Source organism: Camelina sativa, chromosome 11, assembly GCF_000633955.1.
Source record: "Camelina sativa cultivar DH55 chromosome 11, Cs, whole genome shotgun sequence".
In the NCBI taxonomy this organism is placed as follows: Eukaryota; Viridiplantae; Streptophyta; class Magnoliopsida; order Brassicales; family Brassicaceae; genus Camelina; species Camelina sativa.
In genome coordinates, this window is record NC_025695.1 from 28,944,845 (window position 1) to 28,968,334 (window position 23,490).

General features: G+C 37.1%; 2 protein-coding genes and 1 pseudogene across 2 annotated transcripts; 2 read left to right on the forward strand and 1 right to left on the reverse strand.

Moving 5' to 3' along the window:
- Positions 245-4,453, forward strand: LOC104728463 (putative F-box/LRR-repeat protein At4g00320). The gene is made up of 2 exons (XM_010447436.1): positions 245-494; positions 4,089-4,453. Exons 1-2 carry the CDS (start codon positions 245-247, stop codon positions 4,451-4,453), a joined length of 615 nt encoding a protein of 204 aa, XP_010445738.1.
- Positions 5,110-7,750, reverse strand: LOC104728464 (geranylgeranyl transferase type-2 subunit alpha 2-like). The gene is made up of 8 exons (XM_010447437.1): positions 7,632-7,750; positions 7,400-7,556; positions 7,134-7,321; positions 6,939-7,043; positions 6,101-6,853; positions 5,818-6,001; positions 5,569-5,740; positions 5,110-5,483 (listed from the first exon to the last, which is right to left on the reverse strand). The coding sequence occupies exons 1-8, from the start codon at positions 7,748-7,750 to the stop codon at positions 5,110-5,112; spliced, it is 2,052 nt and encodes a 683-aa protein (XP_010445739.1).
- LOC104728465 lies at positions 9,701-11,034 on the forward strand (annotated as a pseudogene).

Consider the following 23,490-nt stretch of genomic DNA (forward strand, 5'->3'; position numbering starts at 1 on the left):
AACGATCAGGTTTCGAGCTTGGAAGCGAGAGAAAATCATAGAGAGAGACTCACTTTTCTGTCACTATCTTTGCTAGTTGATAAGATGAGAAAGAGGATGTTGTTGCTAGCTCACACTGGCAAATAAAGAAACTACAGGAATTTATTGGTGAGCTTGATGGGTTATATAGCAAAGAAGATCTTGTCGGAACGTCAACAAAATTTCCCTTCAATTTGAGAAGTGGAAAATCGGCCAAGAGAAGGAGATGGGCATGTTAGCCATGCTGAAGCAGATCTGCGAGATCAAGATGATGACAGTAGTCCATGTTTCTATGATGTTCTGTTATGAACAAATGAAGCCTATTAGAGTTACAAAGCGAAGTGGAGTTGTACGATATTCATCAGTCAACATCCGGACTTTATCAACATCATGTTGCTTCCTTAGTAAGGATGATCTCATTCTAAAGAGTTTGGGTATGGATCATCTCTGTGAGAAAACCAAGGTCATCTTAGATTGTAATCAAAGCTTCAAGATTTTAAAAGAAGATGAAGTCATGAACTGATTTGATACAATTATGAGATCAGAATGTTGTCTACAAACTCACAATCTGAAGACAACGAGAAGAAAGTTTAAATTGTGGGTTTGGTGTCTTTGATAATTACAGTTTCTGGGTTTCTAATTCGATATGGTTGAAGATGAGTCAAAGAAGAAAAGAAACTGAAGCTATGATCAGGGTTCAATGACTTCGAAATTTCAGAGACATAGAATTATGGAGTCAAGATGTCTTTAAAGAAAAGGGAAGAAGACATGTGTGTGCAGTTTCTCTGAAAAAGCTCAGATTAAAGCAAAGAGGAACCATGTACTTGAAATCCATGAATAATGAAGAAGAAACGTGATGCATCTCTAAATCAAAGAAAGTAGCTCAGAGGAAGAATGATAAAAGAAAAAAATTTCAGATGTAAGACAGTTTTTCTGTTTGATGGTTCATTTCTTCTTCTTCGTTTGCGTTGGCTACAGACCTTGGATTGGAGTTCTGAAAGTTGCTCTAGAAATTTGAAAGCGAGATCTTTCCAATGATATAAAGATTGTCATCTGATTCCTTGTGGTTTGACAGGAAATTGATCTCAAAGTTGACTACTCGTAGTGTTGTTTCGTTTCGGATCTGTGTTAGGATTTTGGCCATAACTCTCAAACCGTAAATCGAAATCGCGATCTGTTTTCTCCTATGGCTTCGTATGACTGTGTTTGATATCCCACCAATTTTCTGGGTTGTTTTGCTACTCCGTTTATGCTCTGCATCAAGACTGCATCAAGACTGCATCAAGAAAGATGATAAAAAGCCTCAATACAAGTCATCGAAGTGTGTGGAGTGATGGATGTGTTTATGGAGTTCCATCAAGGATTTATATACGTTGAGTGGTTCTTTGACTTGTGTTGCTCCAAAGGTTTTAGCTAAAAAAAATATTTGACCAGAGCTACGATCATTATCAGGGATATGAACATTAATATCAAAACAGTTTTTAAGACATCCACTGCAAATTACAAGACTAAGGTGAAGTTTGTATAATGATTATGTCTCTGTGGAATGAAAGTGATTCTTGTAGTTATCAAAGATTTTTCAGAAGTTGAAGAATGGAACTGAACTTCAACATCAAAGAAGGGAACTGTAATTTGTAAGATCTGAAAAAGAATGCTAAAATCATGTTTGTGATGGAATCTTCAAGGCAGTGGTTGGAGATCTAAAAGCAATTCGATCAAGCTGAAATTTTGTGATGTGCTTCATACTGCTACTATCTGAATTTTCAACGGTGGGATTGAGTTTTTGACGGTTGGTTTGTGACTTATTCAAGCATCTTCAGTCGGTTTCATACACAGTTCATCTGAAGTTTCAAAGTTGACCAGTTCTGGAGAAACATAAAACGGACGACCAAATGAACTCGGCTTGGGATGAAACTTGGCAGAGATACTCTAGACATCTTGAACTAGACTCTGGTAGAAGAGAACTGATTTTGGAGCTCGGTAACACAGTGGAAAGATGATATTTCAGATCAGCTAATTTAAAGTCTGCGCAACAATGAATTTTTAATAACATGAAAGGGGTAGAGTATAGATGTTGAAACATGTTATGGGAGCATGCTGGAATCTATGAAGAATACTGAAATGCATTTTTAGATGAGACTTTGAAAGAGAGAGATTTACAAAAGAAGAGAAACATGAAGATATCAAAGCTCAGAGAAGTTTCAAGATCTGCAAATTTCAAGGTTTATTAATTTATAATGTTAATGTAGAAGAGAGTTGTTGGTTCGGATGTGTGATGTTACAATCAGCTCAGGATGATGTAAGAACTGAATCATCAGCTCACAAAGATCACCGAAACAGAGGATAGTTGCAGGACTACAGAGATTGTTTCAAGAAAAATCAATAAAAGGAACTTCGATGTTTATGGTCAGAAAATGGGTACATTAAAGGCATGATTAACAGCGAGTATAATGCAAGACTAGTTATGATGTTGCGCAAAGCTGAAACACTCAACGTGAGTGAAATTGATATGTTGGATGTTTTTAACTTAGTTGGCATTCAAGTTGGGGGAGAAGAGAATGTCAAGTTTGTTGTGAGCTAAGAGCAAATATTATGGGGGAGCTCTACTAGTGATTAGAGTTTAAAGAATGTGCTTGAGTATCAAACTAAGTTAAAAAGGGGGAGAATGAAGATGTCATGATCTTTCAAGAATAATACATGATGTAGCATGAAGTGAGAGATTGAAGGAGATTTAAAACTCAGTCATCAAGGGAGAGATTGAAGATATTGTGATGATTGGTTTTATAAGATGCATGGAATTGAACAACTCAATCACTGAGGGAGAGATTGAAGATATTGTGCTGACTGGTTTTAAAAGAAGCATGAATTATAAAACTCAATCATCAAGGGAGAGATTGAAAGTGTTGTGTTGAATGAGTTTTTATAAGTTGTCTGAAACATGCCATGGGATTGCTACTAAACCAGGATGTCATACAACATTGTGATATATGAGACAACAAGATAGAATTATCACAGATGTCTCATAGATGGTGTGAAGACAATGAGCAGAACTAACAAAGTTGTTGAGGCACTACTTGACACAATTGCAGTAAGAACATATGTGAAGTTCCAAAGTAGTACATGAAGTTATACATGAAGCCGAACTGTGTGAGTACTTGGAAGAGTTGAAATACAGAAGTTTGGAGACAACTTGGACAAGCCAAGAGGGTCTGATACAACGGAGATGGTATCAAACGTCCGAAGCAGTTCTTGTACTAGTTCTGAGAATAATACAGGAAGTAGTACAAGAAGCTGAGTTGAAGAGTTTGAGTACAGAAACTTAAGACCGACTTGGACAAGTCAAGTGGCGGCTGCTTAGCTGAATGAACATCTTGAATGGAAGATTCAAGATGAGATCATGAAGAGAAACTTTCCTTATCCAAAAAGAAAAAGGAAAGTTCTCAATTTTCTATTTGTTGTATAATAGGAAAGTTGTCAACCCTAGGGGTTGGGCAATTGATATAAATACCAAGAGGGCTCTTCATGAAGACTTGCGCGCTTCAAGGTAGTTTCGAGAGATGCACACAAGATGTGTGGTGTTGCCCCATCAACAAGATCGAGAGATCTTTTGATGGTATTCATCTAGAAAAGAATGATAGGCATAATAGTGTTTGTATCATATGCAGTTGTAATTGCTATCTTGTTCTAGTGAATTTGTTCTGGACTAGGTCCCGGGGATGTAGGAAAAACCGAACCCGTTAACAAAGCTTGTGTGTTATTTACTTTATGCTCATACAAACACAAAGTATATCCTAACTAGACTTAGCCACAATATGCGTTTTCATACAATTCACAAGTGGTGAGTGATTATGTAGTTGATTTAGTTTTTTGTACATCAGGTACTTGGTCTCTGCCGTGTAACAATGCCGGTTTCGAGAACCTGATTCAGTTAACTATTAAGACTGCACTAGATGTAGGATGGGAACCATTGCTACCTCTACTCAACAATTCTCCAAATCTACAAACCCGACATAATTTAGATTTCTGATACTGATTCTTTATGTTTATGGGACTGCATCACAAATATGCAGTTAGATGTTTAGACGAGGAAGATTGTGACTGCGAATATCAAGATAAATCATGGGTGGAAGAGGTTGTTGATACTTGTCTATCATCAAGCCCGGTGAAGGTTATAAAGATATTTAATTTTGGTGAAATTTGTTATCCGGAAGAAGACATAAAGGACCAGATAAAGCAGGTCATGCAATTCCTAAAGACAATGCCGGAACTCGAACAAATGATATTGTACTACGATACACCAGAAGATGAAGATTTGATGAAACTATACAAGGGCCTTCACGAGCTTCCTACTGTGGCATCAGCCAATTGTGAGGTCCGGCTAATCTTCCCCAACTTATCAACTACTATCTCCATTAGAAAGGGTAATCTTCTTTAGGGATATCCTTTTATGGTTTCTTAGCCATGAACATGTTTCAGGCAATCAGGCTACAAGTTTGCATAGCTGCTGAAAAAACTCTAAAACTCTATTTCTGCCGTGTGCTTCTTTCTTTTTCTTTATTGGCTTTGTATTCCCTTTTTAAAGGCTTGTGTTATTGCTTTCTCCTTTTGTCGACTGAGAATGTTTAATATCTTTTATTTGTCTCTCTTCTTCTTATTTGTTGAATAAGGTTAGTGTTCATTGATCTCTTCTTGAAATGGATCATAGTTTCTTGATTATGTCGAGTTACTGTTTACTGTGGATTAGAAAATGAGGGAGTAGTTAAGGCGTTCATTATTTAACAAAAGTAAGAAAAAAAGGGTTGAAGCTTTCAGCACACGTAAACATATATAGGAGTCCCGTTTCAATCCCGAAGAGCACAGCACTTCCCAAGAAGATACTGAAAGAAACACAACACTTCCTAAGGTTCCTCCTGTCCAATATAAACCCTTCTCTGTCATTGTAAACCTTAAGCAGAAAATATCACAACAAAGGTTCTCTTCATCTTATCTGTTTTTATAAAAGCTTTTAAAGAGAACGAGCTATGGCTAACTTCAACTTCAAGTTGTTTTTCAAAACCTACGCGGACAGCATCTAAAACTGGCCTAAACATTTTAACTTGCGAGTTTGTGGCCATCAAGCCACACAAGCGTTGGCACAACCTGGCTGACGAAGGAGCTGAACTCTTCCCCTGAAATTAGGTCGTTGCCTCTTATATCTAACTGCTTCAGTTTCATTAAATCTCTAAGCACCAAATACGCATCCCTGTATTTACTAGGTACCTCTCTTCCAATTTCACCCGAATTAGGGAACGACAAAGAACATAGGTACCTTGTTGTGTCCACTAGGTTCTTGCCGCCGATGTGGTTATGTGAAACATCCAACACTCTTAGCTGCTTCAGATGTCTTAGAGAGTGGAGCGCTGAAAAGCTCTTGATCCTGTTGTTACTCAGATTTAGGCAACAGAGAAGCTGCAACGCCTCCAATCCTACACACAGACCCATACATATTTAATCACACAGATGCTAGCAACTGATATTGAAGACTCAAAAGCCTTAGGAAACACTAGGTACCTTCAGCTGAATGAAGCTTATTGTGACTGAGATCTAACATTTGCACAAATAGCAACTTCTCGACAGAGGCTATCCGAGATAGTGTTAAGTTATTAAGCCTTAGACATACAATATTGTTCATGTTCCTGTACCGAAACAGGTGTCTGGACAGGAACTCGGTGCTTGAAGTCACCTGTGTGCATCAACATTCTCTTTATGACTAACACATCAATTTGAGATTCACAGCTAAAAGGAAGACTAAGTTAGTACCTTGTGGAGAAGAGCTACACTGTACTCATCCTTGTAGTACTGGTCATGCCAAGAATCAAGGGCCATCAGATCGTTATACAGCTGGAGGATTTCTTTATAATGGACACCTTTAACAGCATCATCATCCGAGATCGTAGTTTCCTCAGCCATCAAAAGCTTCGCAAGAATGAGCTTTCCAAATTTGCTATTTAAAAAATAGGAAACAAGAACTCAAAAGGTCAAAAGACTATACAATTTGTCTTTTCCATTTAATCTAGAAAAAGTTTACAGGACTATTTCATACCTGTCAGGCAACTTACGAAATTGTTCAATCTCTATCTTTATAGCTTGCTTACGCCACTCAAAACCCGTATCAGCCTTTAACTGATTCAAGGCCATAAGAGAATTCAAATCCTTCGACGACTGTGCATCCAAATAGTCAAAACCATCCGTCCATGAAACAGTGCCTTCCTGTGACTCTCCAACAGTGTCATAAATATGCACTGTAAATACAAACTCATAAGGAGTGCTCAAGTTACATCCCGTGGAGGAAACAATTTCTCGAGACTTGCCAAGGCTGACCTTCACTTTGACAGGTTCTGTACTGTCAAATTTCAGACGAGCAACCCATACACAAGACACTTGAGAGTTCTTCTCCGGAACTGGTTCCCAAACAAGATCCTCATTGCTTTTTAGTTCAGAATCAATAGTAACAGTAGAGGAGCTAACTCCACTGACAGCTTGGTCAAAGTAAAGAATCAATGGAAAAGAACCAGACTCGGAACAGTAAGTAGTGAACTTAGAAGAAGAATAAGAGCCATTAAAGCAGCCAGGTCCAGATAGAATGATAGTGGAACCATCTGAAGGCCACGAGGAAGCACGAAGAGAAGTCTCCATTTTAACAGTTTGATCAATAAGCCAAAGATAATAAAACCAACCACTTTGGTCATCTTCTTCAGTAAATATAGCATTGTGTACATAGTCAAATTCACGACGAATCGTTTCCTTTGGCGTAAACCCATCAGCCTTTTTGGCGATTAAACTTGAAAGAAGTACACTGCATAATTTAAATCAACCAAAACAATAAAAGTAAACTTGATAGTACCACAAATGCGTCCATATGTTTAAATAATGCATCATACCTACGATTGTGCCAAGCAGAATAGTTGCTAAAGTTATCATTGATCATATCAGTTGTATGCTGCAACTCATCCTGTTCTGACGTCTTGGTTAGCTCCACAACAAACCTTACATAAAAAATTAGAGAACAGAGACATCAAAGATATGAAAAGATGCAAAAAAGCTTATTGACATTAATGTGCATATATAAGTCTCACCTGCGATAATTCCAAAGGTGAAAGTTCCTGAGAACTAGATTCTTTTTTATATCGTCGTCAAGCTTTTGATATTTATTCAAAAGTTGCAATTCTTTATCTAAGGAGGAACAGTGCCCTTTACTCAAAACCCACTTACGATGATACCATGCCCCATACGACTTGAGATTTCTCTTTAAAGCATTCTCTACCTGGATTTAACCAAAGAGATGATCAGCATTAATGGGAAGCAATCAATATTTATGAGTAAAAAAATATTTGCAACTCACGACTTCAAGTTCTTTATGGAGAATTGAGTTGACCAAGCTTGGATCTGCAGAGTCAAGGTTATACTCTACGGCAAGTTTCCTATAGTTCCAAGCAGTGTAGGCCTCCGGATTGATTTCTAGAAGCTTCGCGCTTAATTGAATTGCTTCCTTTGTGTAACTATAGAAACCATTGATTAGATTGATTGATTGAGATAGAAGGAAAGAGAAGAAGAAGACTTAGACTGTACGTTACATCTTTTGATGGTGATTGGACATGAACTGGGACTGGAGCGACCGGAGCTCTAGGGCTTCAGAAGCGGAGGCTGCCTCCTCTTCTGGCTTCAAAGCCGCATTCCTCTTACGACCGTGCATTCTATTCTGGTACGAGTGTCGTATTCTAGTTCACCGGAAACCCTAAAAACACAACAATACTCCCCTCCGTTATGTATGATTTTTTAAGTTTTTTAGATTAAGAAACTATGGATTTTTTTTCTTTTGGTAAGCAAGAAACTATGATTTTGATGCAAACGAAAAATTAATTTAACCAATAAAAATAAATATGGTCATAAAATATCAAACAAATATAATTTTTATCTAAAAACTGAAAATAAAAATTAAAAATAACATAAAAAAACTAAAATTTCTAAATATCTTATTATATAAAGCTTGATGTCAAAGTTACTCATTAACTAGATTGTGACACGTGTTACTTGTATCAATAAGATGTTGACATATGTCAATTTTAAATTTACAAAAACATTAAAAAGAACTAAAACTTAAAAAGTAAAAGTTCTAAACCTATTGTAAAAAGAAAATATACTAACTATCAATATTTATTTATTTTTTATTTTTAATATTTTAATTTTACTACGTTGTAGTATTTTTAGATTTTACTTATTATTTAGTTAAATTTGATTTCTTATTAGAAATTCGTTATGATTTTTAAATTTATTTTTATATTATTTTAAATTTTTCTTTTTAGGTAAGATATGTAAGATCAATAATTATTTTTTTCTTATTTTTTTAAATTTTGTAGCATTTTATATTTTATATCTCTAAATTATCTAAAAAGGAAATCTACTAACTATCATTGTTAATTTTCTATTTTTAATATTTTAATTTAATTACGTTGTAGTCTTTTTAGAGTTTGGTTATTATTTAGTTAAATTTGATTTCTTATTAAAAATTTGTTATGATTTTAAAATATAGTTTTGATATTATTTTGCATTTTTCTCTTTAATTAAGGATATGTAAGATCAATATATATATTTTCTTATTTTTATAAATGTGGTAGTATTTTTAAATTGTGTTTATATTTTATATCTCTAAATTATCTAAAACTAATATATCATCGTGTATATAATTTTCAATTTTATTTTTATTAGTCAAATTAACTATCTTTCAATTTCTTAAATTTTATTGGGTTGGTCATAAACTCATTGCAATCGTGTAGATATTTTTTTTCTTTTCATCCATAATATTTTTGAGTAAACAATTTTAAAGAAATATTTTAGTGGTTATACAAACTGTCATAAGCAAATTTTAGTGGTGAAAAGAAACTACGTTAAATTGAAAGTAAATGAACAAAAAATGGTTTAATTTGTTCACAAAGTAATTTATAGGTGCTGATAAAGAGCAAATTTTAACAATAAAATATTTTTGGATGTAAGAAAATATTTTTAGTGGTAAAACATATAGTAAAATTGTACGTGGATTATAATAAGATGACGTTTTGACGGGTTAACTCCATCTAAAACATGAATAAGTTGCAGAACATTTTTGAAATTTGAAAATATTGGTTTTTGGTTGACTAGCTACTCATCTGCTTGATCATGGGTTTAACCTCCCGTAATACTATTTGTAATGATTAATGTTTAAAAAAAGTTTTGTGGCTGATAATATAGTTTTAGATTATTGTAATAATTGTAATAATAATTTAAAATAAAAAATATAAATTAATTTATTAAAATAAAATTATTTCTCTAAGAATATTTATATATTTATTTCTAGAAAATATAATTTATTTAAAAAATATATATATTCTTTTAAAATTTTATTTTAGTACATATTTTTAAAATCCGTGCATTGAGTGAATCCTAATTTAATTTTATATAATTAAAGAAACGGAGAAAGTATTAAACATACCAAAGCAAATTTTAACAAAAATAAAAAAACATAAAAAATAAATAAATGGAGAGGCTTGCAGGACACGAAGACATAGGAGACACGTGTCGATCCGGAGGAGCACAACACTGCCCAAGACCACTGCTTCAAGCCTTCAACCTCAACGCCATGTCGATCCGGAGGAGTAACAACATTTTTTAATGCGACTCTATGCGACTTTACAAATACACACACACAAAGACAAACCTAGAGGATTTCAAAAGACCCTAATGATGAGAAAACTATATCGTTGTAGGTTTTTTGTTGGGCTCTGCTTTGGTTGTTAAAGTAAGTTTTCTCCATTTTCTTCTTACTCTTCATGTCTACTTTTTCCTCCAACGAATTGGTTCTGTATTTGTCTCTGTTTTTTTAGCAATTTTTTGGTTTTCGGTTGTGTATCTTAATATAGTGAATACATCTGATGTGGTTTAGTGTACATGGTATTTTAATAGAAACATCAAAGACCTTGTTTTTTTATTATTTGACCTCTTGTTTCAAATATCTTACCGGAGTTATTTCATATCTTTGTTCAGGTTATAAGTGTTGTTCTATATCTGTCACAAAATGAAATCAAAAAGGAAAAACATGGTTGTTGGTCGTGGTTCTACTGATTTAATCAGCGGTTTACCAGATGCACTGATTTGTAACATCTTATCCTTCCTTCCCACAAAAGAAGCTGTTTCAACTACTGCTCTAGCCAAAAGGTAGAAGCCTTTACTTGCGTTTGTACCAAATCTTAGACTTTGATGACTCCATCTATTTCCATCCTCGAGAAAGAAATTTTATGAGTTTCGTGGACAGTGTCTTGGCTTTGCAAGCGAAAGCCAAAGCTCCGTTGAAGAGATTCCACGTCAAGTGCAAAGATGTTGTTGATCAGTATACGGTTCTTGAATGGATACCCAAAGTCTTGAAACGTGGTGTCTTAGATATTGATCTTTGCATCCCTACCTCTCTCGGTTATTGCTCGAGATCGAATTTTTATCCTCTGCCTTCTGAGATCTTTGTGAGCACGAAATTGGTTAGGCTAAAGATTGAATTTGAAGATGGTGTCAACATTGATGTAGAAGGTGATGTTTCTCTTCCCAAGCTCAAGATTTTACATCTTGATTATTTTCAGACAGATACCTGTACGTTTAACAAGCTTCTCTCTGGCTGTTACGCGCTTGAAGAATTAGTGCTGGTTAATTTGAAGTGGAACTGGAACTAATTGGAACCTATGCATGGCTACCTGACGGTATCCATCCCAACCTTCAACAGACTTAAGTTTTGTCGTTCTGGAAAACTTTTATGAGGTTGAAGATGTTGATGAGGCTAATGAGAGTGTGCAACTGTTATTTGATAATCCACATCAGGTCTACCTAGAATATTCTGATACTATGGCGGATATGTATCAAGAAGTGAGTTTTGATTCGCTTGTGGAAGCAAGTATCAGAATTCGATTGACACCTGATCAGATTGTACATGTAACATCTTCAATTTTTACTATCGTTTAGGTACCTTGCATTAGGCGAATCATGAGTATCCCATCAGTCTGCTGTGCGTTGGGTGTAAGTCCATAACGTTATGACTTACGAAGGTTCGGAGCGGGTCATGCCTGGTCGGACGCAATATGACGATGTAATACGAAGGAATGTGTATCTCTTTTAGATTTTGTGTCTAGGGATGTCGAGCATTGCCTTGGAATATAATGTATTTGTAGAAGGCCTTCCTTAGGGTAGAAGCATGCATATTCATTATTTCCGCTGCATATTTAAATTCGAGTCTTCATGCATTACACTTCATTATGATTGTTGCATTGTATCATTGCTTGTTGGTTGAATTCGTATTGCTTGCGGTTTGGGGATAGGTAGATGGGTAGAATTCCTTAGATATCGTGGGGTAAGATTTCCTTAGATATCGACCTCACTAAGTAATGCTAGATTATTTATGATTCTACTTCATTTTTTTCGCAGGAATCTTTAGCCGAAAGATTTTCGTAGTAGAAGCAACGTTACCTAGGCGAATCAATGTAGGTTTTACGGCTTTTCTAAATTCTTACTATGTATATTATGTGTGGTTTTCAAAAGGATTCGAAAGCTATATAAACATTTTGGTAACGATTTTTGCGTATATTATATATATGTAAAGACTTGGATTTTAAAAAGCTAAATGGTTATTCCAACTGATATTAAGTTTAGTCCGGGCTTAACACAACTTTCGCTCGTGGTACAGGTTGCAAAGCCTTAGGTCGTGTTCGAGAGGTCGGGCGCTCGCGGTTGGATGACCAGGGTGATTAGATTCGTTATGAAAGCATTGGTTACTGACTACGAGAGTGCTACATAATGCTTCCGATTTGTTCTTATATTTAGGACGGATTGGGGGTGTTCAAGTGTGGTATCAGAGCATAGTTAAGTGATGTTGTGGAAAACCATATTTTCAACGTTTTATTGAGTAAATGTGTCGCAAAACTGTCTAGAAAATTGATTCGGTCACTTGCTAAATTCTATATTCATAGGAATGTTCATAGAAAATTATTCGGTCATTTGTTAGATTCTAGGTTAGGAATCTTTATAAGAACAAGACTCATCTTTATTTCCTTGTAGTATGCCACCAAAAAGTGGTCGTGGAAGTGGTTGTGGACGTGATAGGATGGGGAGAAGGGGATGGGCTACGGTTCTACTGCCCCGAGGGTATTACTATCGTGAGATTGAGAGGGGGGAGTCATCGAGGAGTGCTACTGAACGTGCATCCAATACTGTGAAAGATACTCCTAAGAAGCTGATAGGATTACTAAGGGAAATCACTCCTGAGAAGAAGCTCGTGGAGAAGCCTGAGCAGGAAGTCCAGGAAAGTTAAAAGGAATGTGTTTGTTTGGAACCATAACCCGAAGAGAAAGAGGTCGTGATGGTAAATGATTACATTATCATCTCCTCAGGTTCCTTTCAGTCGCTACGGGCATTTGGAGCACCATCTGAGTGTCATAAACATCTCTTCTGGTAGCTCTGCCACACCGTCTATAGTACCTAGTCCCTACGCTTACACACCCTTGATCGATGGGGATGATCTGCTGGACTTAGACTTTGGGGATCTCCCTGATCCACTCCTGGACATTCCGGAGTTCATTGTCCCTTCACCTGATACCCCGATCACCATGACATGGAGGGATACTCCACCTGTACTTGAACTTGGAACGGATCTCCTGTTTGAAGTTATCCCGATGGACGAGACAGTCAGCGCACCAGGCGTACAGGTACCCTACTGTTTTCTTTGTGGGCAACTAGGACATTACCCGCTTGACTGCCAATTTTACAGTTCGTACGCACCAGCGTGCAACATCTGCTTGATTTGCAGAGTGAGAGGACATTACTCCAGCACTTGTCCGACACTGAGGATTGACACTCCGACTCACACACCGACTCCTACTCCACCCCGATCTCACGCTACCGACCCATCATCTTCCCAGACTCCACCCACTGGTTACCCAGATTGTATCTGCTCCCAGTGTAGCTTTAGGTTCCCTTGATCCTTGTAGATATCCTAAACCCTAGTTAGGTAACCAGCACTAATCATATTTTTGCGTGTACAATACCGGCTTTGGTTAGGCCCCTAGTAACTTTTAGTTCTATCTTGTATCATTTTTTTGGGTGTGGTTGGTTTGTGACGAGGTTTGAATAAGTGGTGTGTGTATATGGATACGAGAGTGATGTTTAAAACTTATGTTATGATATGTTTCAAATAGTATATACACACCACTTATTCAAACTTCGTCACAAACCAACCACACCCAAAAACATGATACAAGATAGCACCGCAAGTCACTAGGGACCTAACCAAAGTCGCTGCTGTACACGAAAAAATATGGTTAGTGTCGGTTAGCTAACTAGGGTTTAGGATATCTACAAGGATCAGGGGAACCTAAAGCTACACTAGGAGCAGATACAACCTGGGTAACCAAAGGGTGGAGTCTAAGAAGATGATGTGCCGGTAGCGTGAGATGGGGTGGAGTAGGAGTCGGTGCGTGAGTCGGAGTGTCAACCCTCAGTGTCGGGCAAGTGCTGGAGTAATGTCCTCTCACTCCGCAAATCAAGTACATGTTGCACGCTGGTGCGTACGGGCTATAAAACTGGCAGTCAAGCCGGTAATGTCCTAGTTGCCCACAAAGGAAACAATAGGGTACCTGTGCGCCTGGTGCGCTGACTGTCTCGTCCACCGGGATAACTTCAGTCAGGAGGTCCGTTACAATTCCAAGTGCAGGTGGAGTATCCCTCCATGTCATGGTGATCGGAGTATCAAGTAAAGGAACAATGAACTCCGGAATGTCCAGGGGTGGATCAGGGAGATCCCCAAAGTCCAAGTCCAGCAGATCATCCCCATCGATCAAGGGTGTGTAAGCGTAGGGACTAAGCACTATAGACGGTGTGGCAGAGCTGTCAGAAGAGATGTCTATGACACTCGATGGTGTATGAATGCCCGTAGCGACTGAAAGGAACCTGAGGAGATGCTAATGTAATCCTCTACCATCACGACCTTTTAACTTTCCTGGACTTCCTGCTCAGGCTTCTCTGCGACCTTCTTCTCTGGAGTGATTTCCCTTAGTAATCCTATCGGCTTCTTAGGAGTATCCTTCGCAGTATTGGATGCACGTTCAGCAGCACTCCTCCATGACTCCTCCCTCTCAATCTCACGATAGTAATACCCTCGGGGCAGTAGTCCCGTCGCCCGTCCCCTTCTTCCCATCCTACCACATCCACTACCATGTCCACGTCCTTTTTTTGGTGGCATACTACAAGGAAATAAAGACGAGTCTTGTTCCTATAAAGATTCTTAACCTAGAATCTAACAAATGACCGAATAACCTCCTATGAACATTCCTATGAATATAGAATTTAGCAAGTGACCGAATCAATTTCCTACACAGCTTTGCGACACATTTACTCGATAAAACATTGAAAATATGGTTTTTCGTAGCATCGCTTAACCATGCTCTAATATCACGCTTGTAACACCCCCGATCCGTCCTAAATATAAGAACAAATCGGAAGCACTACGTAGGACTCTCGTAGTCGGCAACCAAGGTTTTCGGAATGAATCTAACACGCTGGTCATCCAACCACGAGCGCCCGACCTCTCGAACATGACCTAAGGCTTTGCAACCCGTACAGCGAGCGAGAGTTGTGTTAAGTCCGGACTACACTTAATATCAGTTGGAATAACCATTTAGCTTTTGAAAATCCGAGTCTTTACGTATATATAATATACATGAAAATCGTTACCAAAACGTTTATATAGCTTTCAGATCCTTTTGAAAACCATTCATAATATACATAGTAAGAATTTACAAAAACTGTAAAACCTACATTGATTCGCCTAGGTCATGTTGCTTCTACTACGGAGATCTTTCGGCTAATGATTCCTGGGAAAAAAATAAAGTAGAATCATAAGCAATCTAGCATTACTTAGTGAGGCCGATATGTAAGGAAATCTTATCCCCACGATATCTATGGAATTCTACCCGTCTACCTATCCCCAAACCGCAAGCAATAATTCAACCAACAAGAAATGATACAATGCAACAAGCATAATGAAGTGCAATGCATGAAGACTCGAATTTAAGTATGCAGCGGAAATAATGAATATGCATGCTTCTACCCTAAGTAAGGTCTTCTACGAATACATGATATCTGAAGGCAATGCCCGACAACCTTAGACAGAAAGTCTTAAAGAGATCCACATTCCTTCGTACTACATCGTCATGTAGCGTCCGGCCGGACATGATCCGCTCCGAACCTTTGTAAGCCATAACGTTACGGAGTTACACGCAACGCACAACAGAAGGATGGGATCCTCATGATTCGCCTCATGAAAGCTACCTAAGCGATAGTAACTAACATGCAAGAAAGCAATAATATAACAATAGGACGGCATAACTACAATGGTAGGAGATGACATTTACACACCCAAATCTAATGGTAAATCATTTGATTAATCCACATACTAAAGAGTGGCTTTTACCTATTCTCCAGGAATTTATGGATCAGGAGGATGTTCAAATTATTAAGAGTTTGCCTATTAGCAAATCTATTAAGCCAGATCGGTTGGTGTGACATTTTACAAATTCCGGTCGGTACTCAGTTAAGTCAGGTTATAAGGTAGCTCAAGCCATGAAGGGCGAAATCGAATACCGTCCTAGTTGTAATGTCCTGAAGGCTCAGGCTTGGAATCTTCCGATACCACATAAAACCAGACATTTTTTCTGGCAGATAGCGTCTGGTTCTCTCCCGGGGACGGTGCGATTAGCTTCTCAGGGAGTTCATTGTGACACGGTATGTAAGAGATGTGATCTAGCGGCACAGAGTATTAATCACACTTTCTTTAAGTGTCCTCATTCCCGACAAATATGGGAAATGGTCTTCGTTGGATTACCCACAGACAATTTTCCATACGATTCGGTGTATTCAAATTTGTATTTTATTTATGGTAAAGGGATAGTCCCTATGGCTTTAGGATACTCATCTTTCGATACCGTGGCTTGTTTGGTTCTTATGGAAGAATAGGAATAAGAAAGTCTTTCAAGGGTTACAATCAGAGCCAATAAGTATCATTAATCAGTCTTTAGGTGAACAATTGTTGTGGGAAGAAGCCCAAATAGCCTCAAGGGTTAGTCCGGGTTCACCGGAACCCTTGTATACTCATGAGCCGATAATTCGTTGTCAAGTTGATGGTTCGAGGAAATCTACAGAACCAAATTCAGGATTGGGATGGTGGTGTGGTGATGGTGAGAATCAGACTTTAAAGTATTTTCAGAGATAAGTTTGGTTTTGATAAATTGTACACGGTTGAACCCCACGAGTCTAGCGGAGGTTTAGCTTTATTTTACAATGATGTAATAAAACTTGATGTTCTTTCTGCTAGTGATCGCTTAACAGATGTTCAAGTATTTTTGGGACAACAAATTATGTTTATGTCATTTGTTTATGGGGATCATGTGCCCAAGTCCCGTGAAAAGGTGTGGGATGATTTAATTCTAATTGGGTCGACACGTACGGATCCCTGATTTGTGATAGGAGATTTTAATGAGCTTATTGGTAACCATGAGAAGTCTAGGGGGGTTTCAGAAGCTTTTGACGTCTCCCTGTGCACGATTATACCGCTTTCCCTTCTTTATATTTCTTATCTGATTCTCTCCTTATTATGTCTCTTAAGATCAACAGAGACTTGCAACCCTTTTCTTCGATTTTTCCAAATAGAGAAGACATGATAAACCAACTCTTTTATCCCCTCCAAGTCTTCGATTCAGAAACTTTGTATGGATCCCCTAATCCTAATCCTTTTGAATAAAAAAAAAAAAAATTCTTCATGATCCATCGATTTTTTTAATCTCTTCATGTTCGTGTCAAATCAGTCCTCTATCATCTATTCATAACTGATCATCCAAACACAATATGGCTCGGTTCTTTTCTCGAAGTGACGAAGAAGAAGACACTCAACGTCTTTGACTTTTCCAATCTGATTTACATGTAACCGAGCAAGGCAGAGGAGATATTCTCTATCCACACGTGTTAAGATGACTTTTCTTCTAAAACGTAATTACACCAAATTTAATTAACCTCCTCACAGACCTTTTTATGGGCCAAGTTTAATTAAATTAGGTATTGGGCCACCAAACTTGAACTGAGCCCAAACCAAAACTAACCTCTCTTTCTCGATGGTTTCTGATCTCGACGGCAAGGAAAAAAATGAAGCTTCCAATGGACAGTACTCCGACTTCCGGTATACTGCACTCTTAATCCGATAAGTTTGACATCAACCCCACCGTCTTCATCAATCTCCTTTCTAATATTGACCGGTTGAAATCACCTTATCTCTAATTCCTTAAGGATCTTCTTTTCTTTAAACTCAAATTTTTTTTTATACTCACTGTGAATCACCGCCATTGATGCCAGATCTCTAATTGGTGAACTAAAGCTTCGACTTTGTCTTCACCATTGTTGATTTAATGTCTTATATGATAATATTAATAGTCATTGAAACCCAAAGAGTTAAACCATGCTATCTCCTTCTCTAAGTCTTCGACATTACAACAACAAAAACCCAAAAACATGTATGATCTCAACTCCTTCAAGTTAAAACTCGGCTGTAATAGATTCAGTCTTTCTTCTCTAACCTTTCCCACGTTCTTCACACAACTCCGATGAAGAGCACAAGACCTTCCTAGAAATTTATGATTAGTTCTGCCTCTATCAAATTCAAAGCGATTCATTACACTGTATAACTCTTTCTTTGCTTGCTTCTTCAAACACAAACACTTCTGAACATACTCTCGATCTTATATGCTTGAATTCTCTACTAGCCACAAATCCAGGATCACACCCGAAACAAGACCAGATCTCTATCGAGCCCTGCTCTGATACCAATTGAAAACGCATATTTGTGGCTAAGTCTAGTTAGGATCTATTTTGTGTTTGTATGAGCTTAAAGTAAATAACACACAAGCTTTGTTAATGGGGTTCGGTTTTTCCTACATCCCCGGGATCTAGTCCAGAACAAGATAGCAATTACAACTGCATATGATACAAGCACTACTATGCCTATCATTCTTTTCTAGATGAATACCATCAAAAGATCTCTTTATCTTGTTGATGGGGCAACACCACACATATTGTGTGCATCTCTCCAAACTACCTTGAAACGCGCAGGTCTTCATGAAGCGCCCTCTTGGTATTTATATCAATTGCCCAACCCCTATGGTTGGCAACTTTCCTATTATACAACAAATAGGAAATTGAGAACTTTCCTTTTTCTTTTTGGATAAGGAAAGTTTCTTTTCATGATCTCATCTTGAATCTTCCATTCAAGATGTTCATTCAGCTAAGCCGCCGCCACTTGGCTTGTCCAAGTCGGCCTTAAGCTTCTGTACTCAAACTCTTCAACTCAGCTTCTTGTACTACTTCTTGTATTATTCTCGGAACTAGTACAAGAACTGCTTCGGACGTTTGATACCATCTCCGTTGTATCTGACCCTCTTGGCTTGTCCAAGTCGTCTCCAAACTTCTATATTTCAACTCTTCAAAGTACTCACACAGTTCGGCTTCTTGTATAACTTCATGTACTACTTTGGAACTTCACATATGTTCTTACTGCAGTTGTGTCAAGTAGTGCCTCAACAACTTTGTTAGTTCTGCTTATTGTCTTCACACCATCTATGAGACATCTGTGATAATTCTATCTTGTTGTCTCATATATCACAATGTTGTATAACATCCTGGTTTAGTAGCAATCCCATGGCATGTTTCAGACAACTTATAAAAACTCATTCAACACAACACTTTCATTGTAAACATCAAAACTTAAAAAGATTAGGAGAAAGATATGTGACTAACCTTGAGGGTGGCATAAGACAAGTAGAGAATCTTGACATTGCATATTCCCGTGAGAAGCCTTGTTACATTAATCTTGTCCTTTGCAATATTGCCAGATGTCCGTCTACGTTTGAGCTTAGCTTCAACGAGCGAGTTAAAACTCACTTGTTGATACCTATACGCGATAGTATCCGAGTACTTGAGGTAGACCAGATTTGGGTTGTCAAATAACAATGACACAAACTGGTAAAAATCATCACCCTCATCATAAAATTTAGTCTCATCAAAACGAGAATACACTAGTCTCTTGAGGGTTGGGATAGACACGGTAGTTTAGGTTCCACACGCTCGTCCCACATCAAATTAACCAGCACTAATTCTTCGAGATCGCGGCATCCAGAAAGAAGGTTGTTAAACATACGTGTATCGATCCGAAAACAGTCAAGATGGAGGGTCTTAAGCTTCGGAAGAGAAACATCACCGTCCACCTCAATGCTGACGCCACTCCTAAACTGTATATTCAGCCTAACCAATGTCTTGCTCACAAAGATCTCAGAAGGCAGAATATTTAAAGAGTAGGCACAATTCCGAGACGAATAGAGGTGTAGATCAATATCTAACACACCACGTTTCAACACTTTGGGTATCCAATCCAACACCCGAGACTCGTCGACATCATCTCCACACTTGAGGTGGAATCTTTTCAACGCAGCATTTTCTTGCAAAGCCAATACACCATTCACAAAATTCATAAAACTTAGAGAATCCTTACTTCGTCGAGGATGGAAATAGATGGAGTCATCAAAATCAAGATTGGGTACAAACTTAAGCAAAGGCTTCCACCTTTTTGCTAGAGCAGTAGTTGAAGCAGCTTCTTTTGTTGGAAGAAAGGTTAAGATGTGACAAAGAATTTCGTCTGGTAAATCGCTGATTATATCTCCATAATCATCAAAACCCTTCTTTCTCGAACCTATCTTGTGACAGAAACAGATCCACACTTACAACCTGAACAAAGAAGACATGTAACTCCTGTTAGAGAAAGGATTCCGAATTTTAGCTTTTATCAACTACAAAACATAGTAAGAGACACAGAACCAAAATCGTTGGAGAGACATACGAAATGAGAAGTCAATGATATCAGGTTATTTGGAGAAACCAAAGAGTCAGAGACAGGGTTCTATAACAAAGCCAGGGAAGTGTAGAAGACGAAGCGTTACGGTTTATTTTCTAGAAATCATCTATTGGGCTTTGTGTGCATGCGTAAAGTAGCATGCTTTCGTCAAGTGACAACTGAATTTTTTACTAACTTTTTAAAGTAGACAACCTTTAACGTTTGGTTCATAGATTTGTTTTGAATGTAATAAGAGCATGGCATTGGTGAGAGAATCGTTAAGTCTGTTGATACATTTTTATATATTTTAATATTTATAATGTAATTTAACTTGCAGATAATATTTGAAATTTTATTTTTACTTAAATGTAATTTAACTTGAATATTATATAATATATTGATATTTGTAAGGTAAAACTTAACTTGAATACTTATTTTAATTTGTATCTACAGTTAATAGATTTTAACTCATATAAAAATAAAAATTTAAATATAATTAGTAACGATAATGTATTTGTAAATACTATTAGTACATTATAAATACTATTAAAATAATATTATATATACTTACTCATGCATAGCTTGTTAGATATATGCAATTTTATTTTGTAATTTATCATAGAATTCAAAATAATAATAAGAGCATATAACAATTAATCAAGAAAAAAGTGTCGATTATGCCATGAACAGTACCAATCTTTCTCTTCTATGCCATTTTCGTGAAACCCTTTTCTCGTCTGCCACAGAGGGTTCCAAAAAGTATCATTTTGCCATTATCCCAATTTGCGACGCTTATACAATTGAAGGGAAAAAATCTTCGTTTCTTCTTCTATCTCTGGCTTATCTTCTTCTTCTTTGTTTCTTCTTTTCCCCTCAGAAATCTTGGTTTCTTCTTCTCTCTCTTGTCTTATCATCTTCTTCTTTGTTTCTTCTTTTCCCCTCAGAAATCTTGGTTTCTTCTTCTCTCTCTTGTCTTATCATCTTCTTCTTTGTTTCTTCTTCTTCACTACACATCTGCCTGAACAGTCCGACGTAATGATGAATTTCTTTCTACAGTCACTTCTACAGCCAAATCCTCCGCTTTTTCCGCCTCCACCCGCCCCGGTCGGCGAGACAGGGAAACCTAGTTCTGAACCCGATCCTTGGTATGTAAGAGAAGTATTGCGTTCTTATATCTGATCTGATTTCTAACGAAAATGGTTGTTAAACGGAACAGGGAAACCGATCTGATAGACCAGTTAATAGATCCAAGATCTTTGTCCATCCAGTTTTTTTATATGAGGATAGACCAAATGTTATCTGATAGACTATTTTTTCTCGATAGACCAATTACAAGATCTAAAAATTTTGTCCACCCAATGTTTTTTATATGACGATAGAACACTTCTTATCTGATACACATACTTCAGGAAAGGTTTTGGTCTACCATTACTTTTTTGGTCACTCCGTCTTTGGTAACTTACAAGTTACCTACTGTGCAGGTTAGCGGGGGGGGGGGTTGACGACATCCACCAGGAGGGGTTCTTGTCTACCGTTAATTTTCTTCAAAGAAATTCGATTATATCTACTTTTCCATGTCTAACATATATACTTGTCCATTGTGTAGGTTATCTCAGCAGATGGACCACAATATTAACCTCACGTACTTGTCCACCGAATTTATTTATGTCGCTCATTATTATGTCTTAGTAGACCAAATTCAATGCATGAGCTGTTTATTTTCCCCATTATTATGTCTCCAATGCAGGTCTGATGACCATGCAAGGAGAATTGGGTATGTTCTCCCTCCGTAGGACCAGTTTTAAATAGTCAAGGTCTGTGAACTGTAGTTTCCTCAGTTTCAACATTCAACGGACGCAGTAGGTGTCCACTGTTGACATGTTTGTCCCTAATGCAGGTCTGCTTACCACGAAAGCGCTTGACCTATAATACATCAGGTGGACCAGTTACAGCAGCCAAGGTATGTCCACCCCCATTTATGTCTTTGTTTTGGGACTAGACTAAATAGGCATGATTCATGTCCATCACAACCATGTCCCCATTTACATATTCATATATGTTTGGTCATCCACTGTTGATTGTGAAAATTGGTATTCAAAACCCGTTTGTCTATCGATTAACTAACATATTCATTTCTCGTTACTGTAGTAATGTTGTTGGGGTACTCACTGACAATGATGTGACCATGGTGGACTAGATCAGACATACAAGGTAGATGTCCACTCGCTGATGGACCATTCGCAAGTCACACAATAATTGTTAGTCCATTTTTGTACAAACAACATTTAATGTTTGTCCTATGCGGTGGAAATTGTACATCTGTTGTTTTTGTCTATTGTTTCTTCTACCACTATCCTAGTCGATGGACATGTATTCTTGTTGTTTGTGTCTACCTTTAATATGGCTTCACAACTAATGCAGTGTTTTTTGGTCTACCTTATTATCATCTCTCTATTACAATATAACTGTAGCCAATTTAATGAAACTTGTCCATACACAATTTACTGGCGATAGACATTATAATGCCGATGGACATGTCTTTCTCTTGTTTTTGTCTACCTTCCCGCATATGTTTGTCCCATGCGGTGGAAATTGTTACTCAGAAGTTTTTGTCTATCCTTTCTTTTCTTATATCTTTATCCTAGTCGATGGACATGTATCCTAGTTTTTGTCTATCCTTTCTTTTCTTCATCCGTGTCTTTTTTACAACTCATTAAACTGGAGTGTATTTTCGTCTTTTACTCTATTAATAAAACAACGAAAATGACATTTTTGATAAGGAAATAAGTAAAGTGGCATTACTCAAAAGATTTTTAAACAAAATGTCATTCTTAACCAAATTCCCATTAATCAACTTATTAAACTATTGTGAATTTGATTTATCATAAAAAAATAAAGATATCTATTACAAATAAGAAATCCTTTAGGAGATTTTCAAATGAGAATTAATTTTCACCCACTTTGTTTTAGAAATAAACTATATATATATAATTACTTTTATTTGGGAGCCCCTTTGGTTCAATGGTTGATTAATGTTTTTACATCAGGAGGTCTGGGGTTCGAATCCGAGATCTCCCGAGTGACAAAAAAATAATAATGAATCTGAAATCCTATATCATTCCAAATTATAGGTATTTTACTCATTCGGATATTTAAATTGATGATACACGGATCCCATTTATATATAAACTGTTCAAATATTTGTATAAGACTTATAAATATTTTATAAAAAATAGTAGAATTGCTTAAAATTTGTGTAGCTATTTTTTTTTGTTAGTGGATATTCAGATCCGAAACTAGATAGTTGTTTTATGGATTCGATGACTATGGATCTAGTATCCCAAAATTTTAGCTAATCTATCTGTGATGATCACCTTTATCAACAACCAAAGTAACAAAAATAAAAATCTTGATAAATCCGTAAATTCAAGTCGAGATAGTTGTTCATTGATCTGACGGATCCCAAAAAAGCTATCTTAAAAAAGAAATATTTAGTAAAA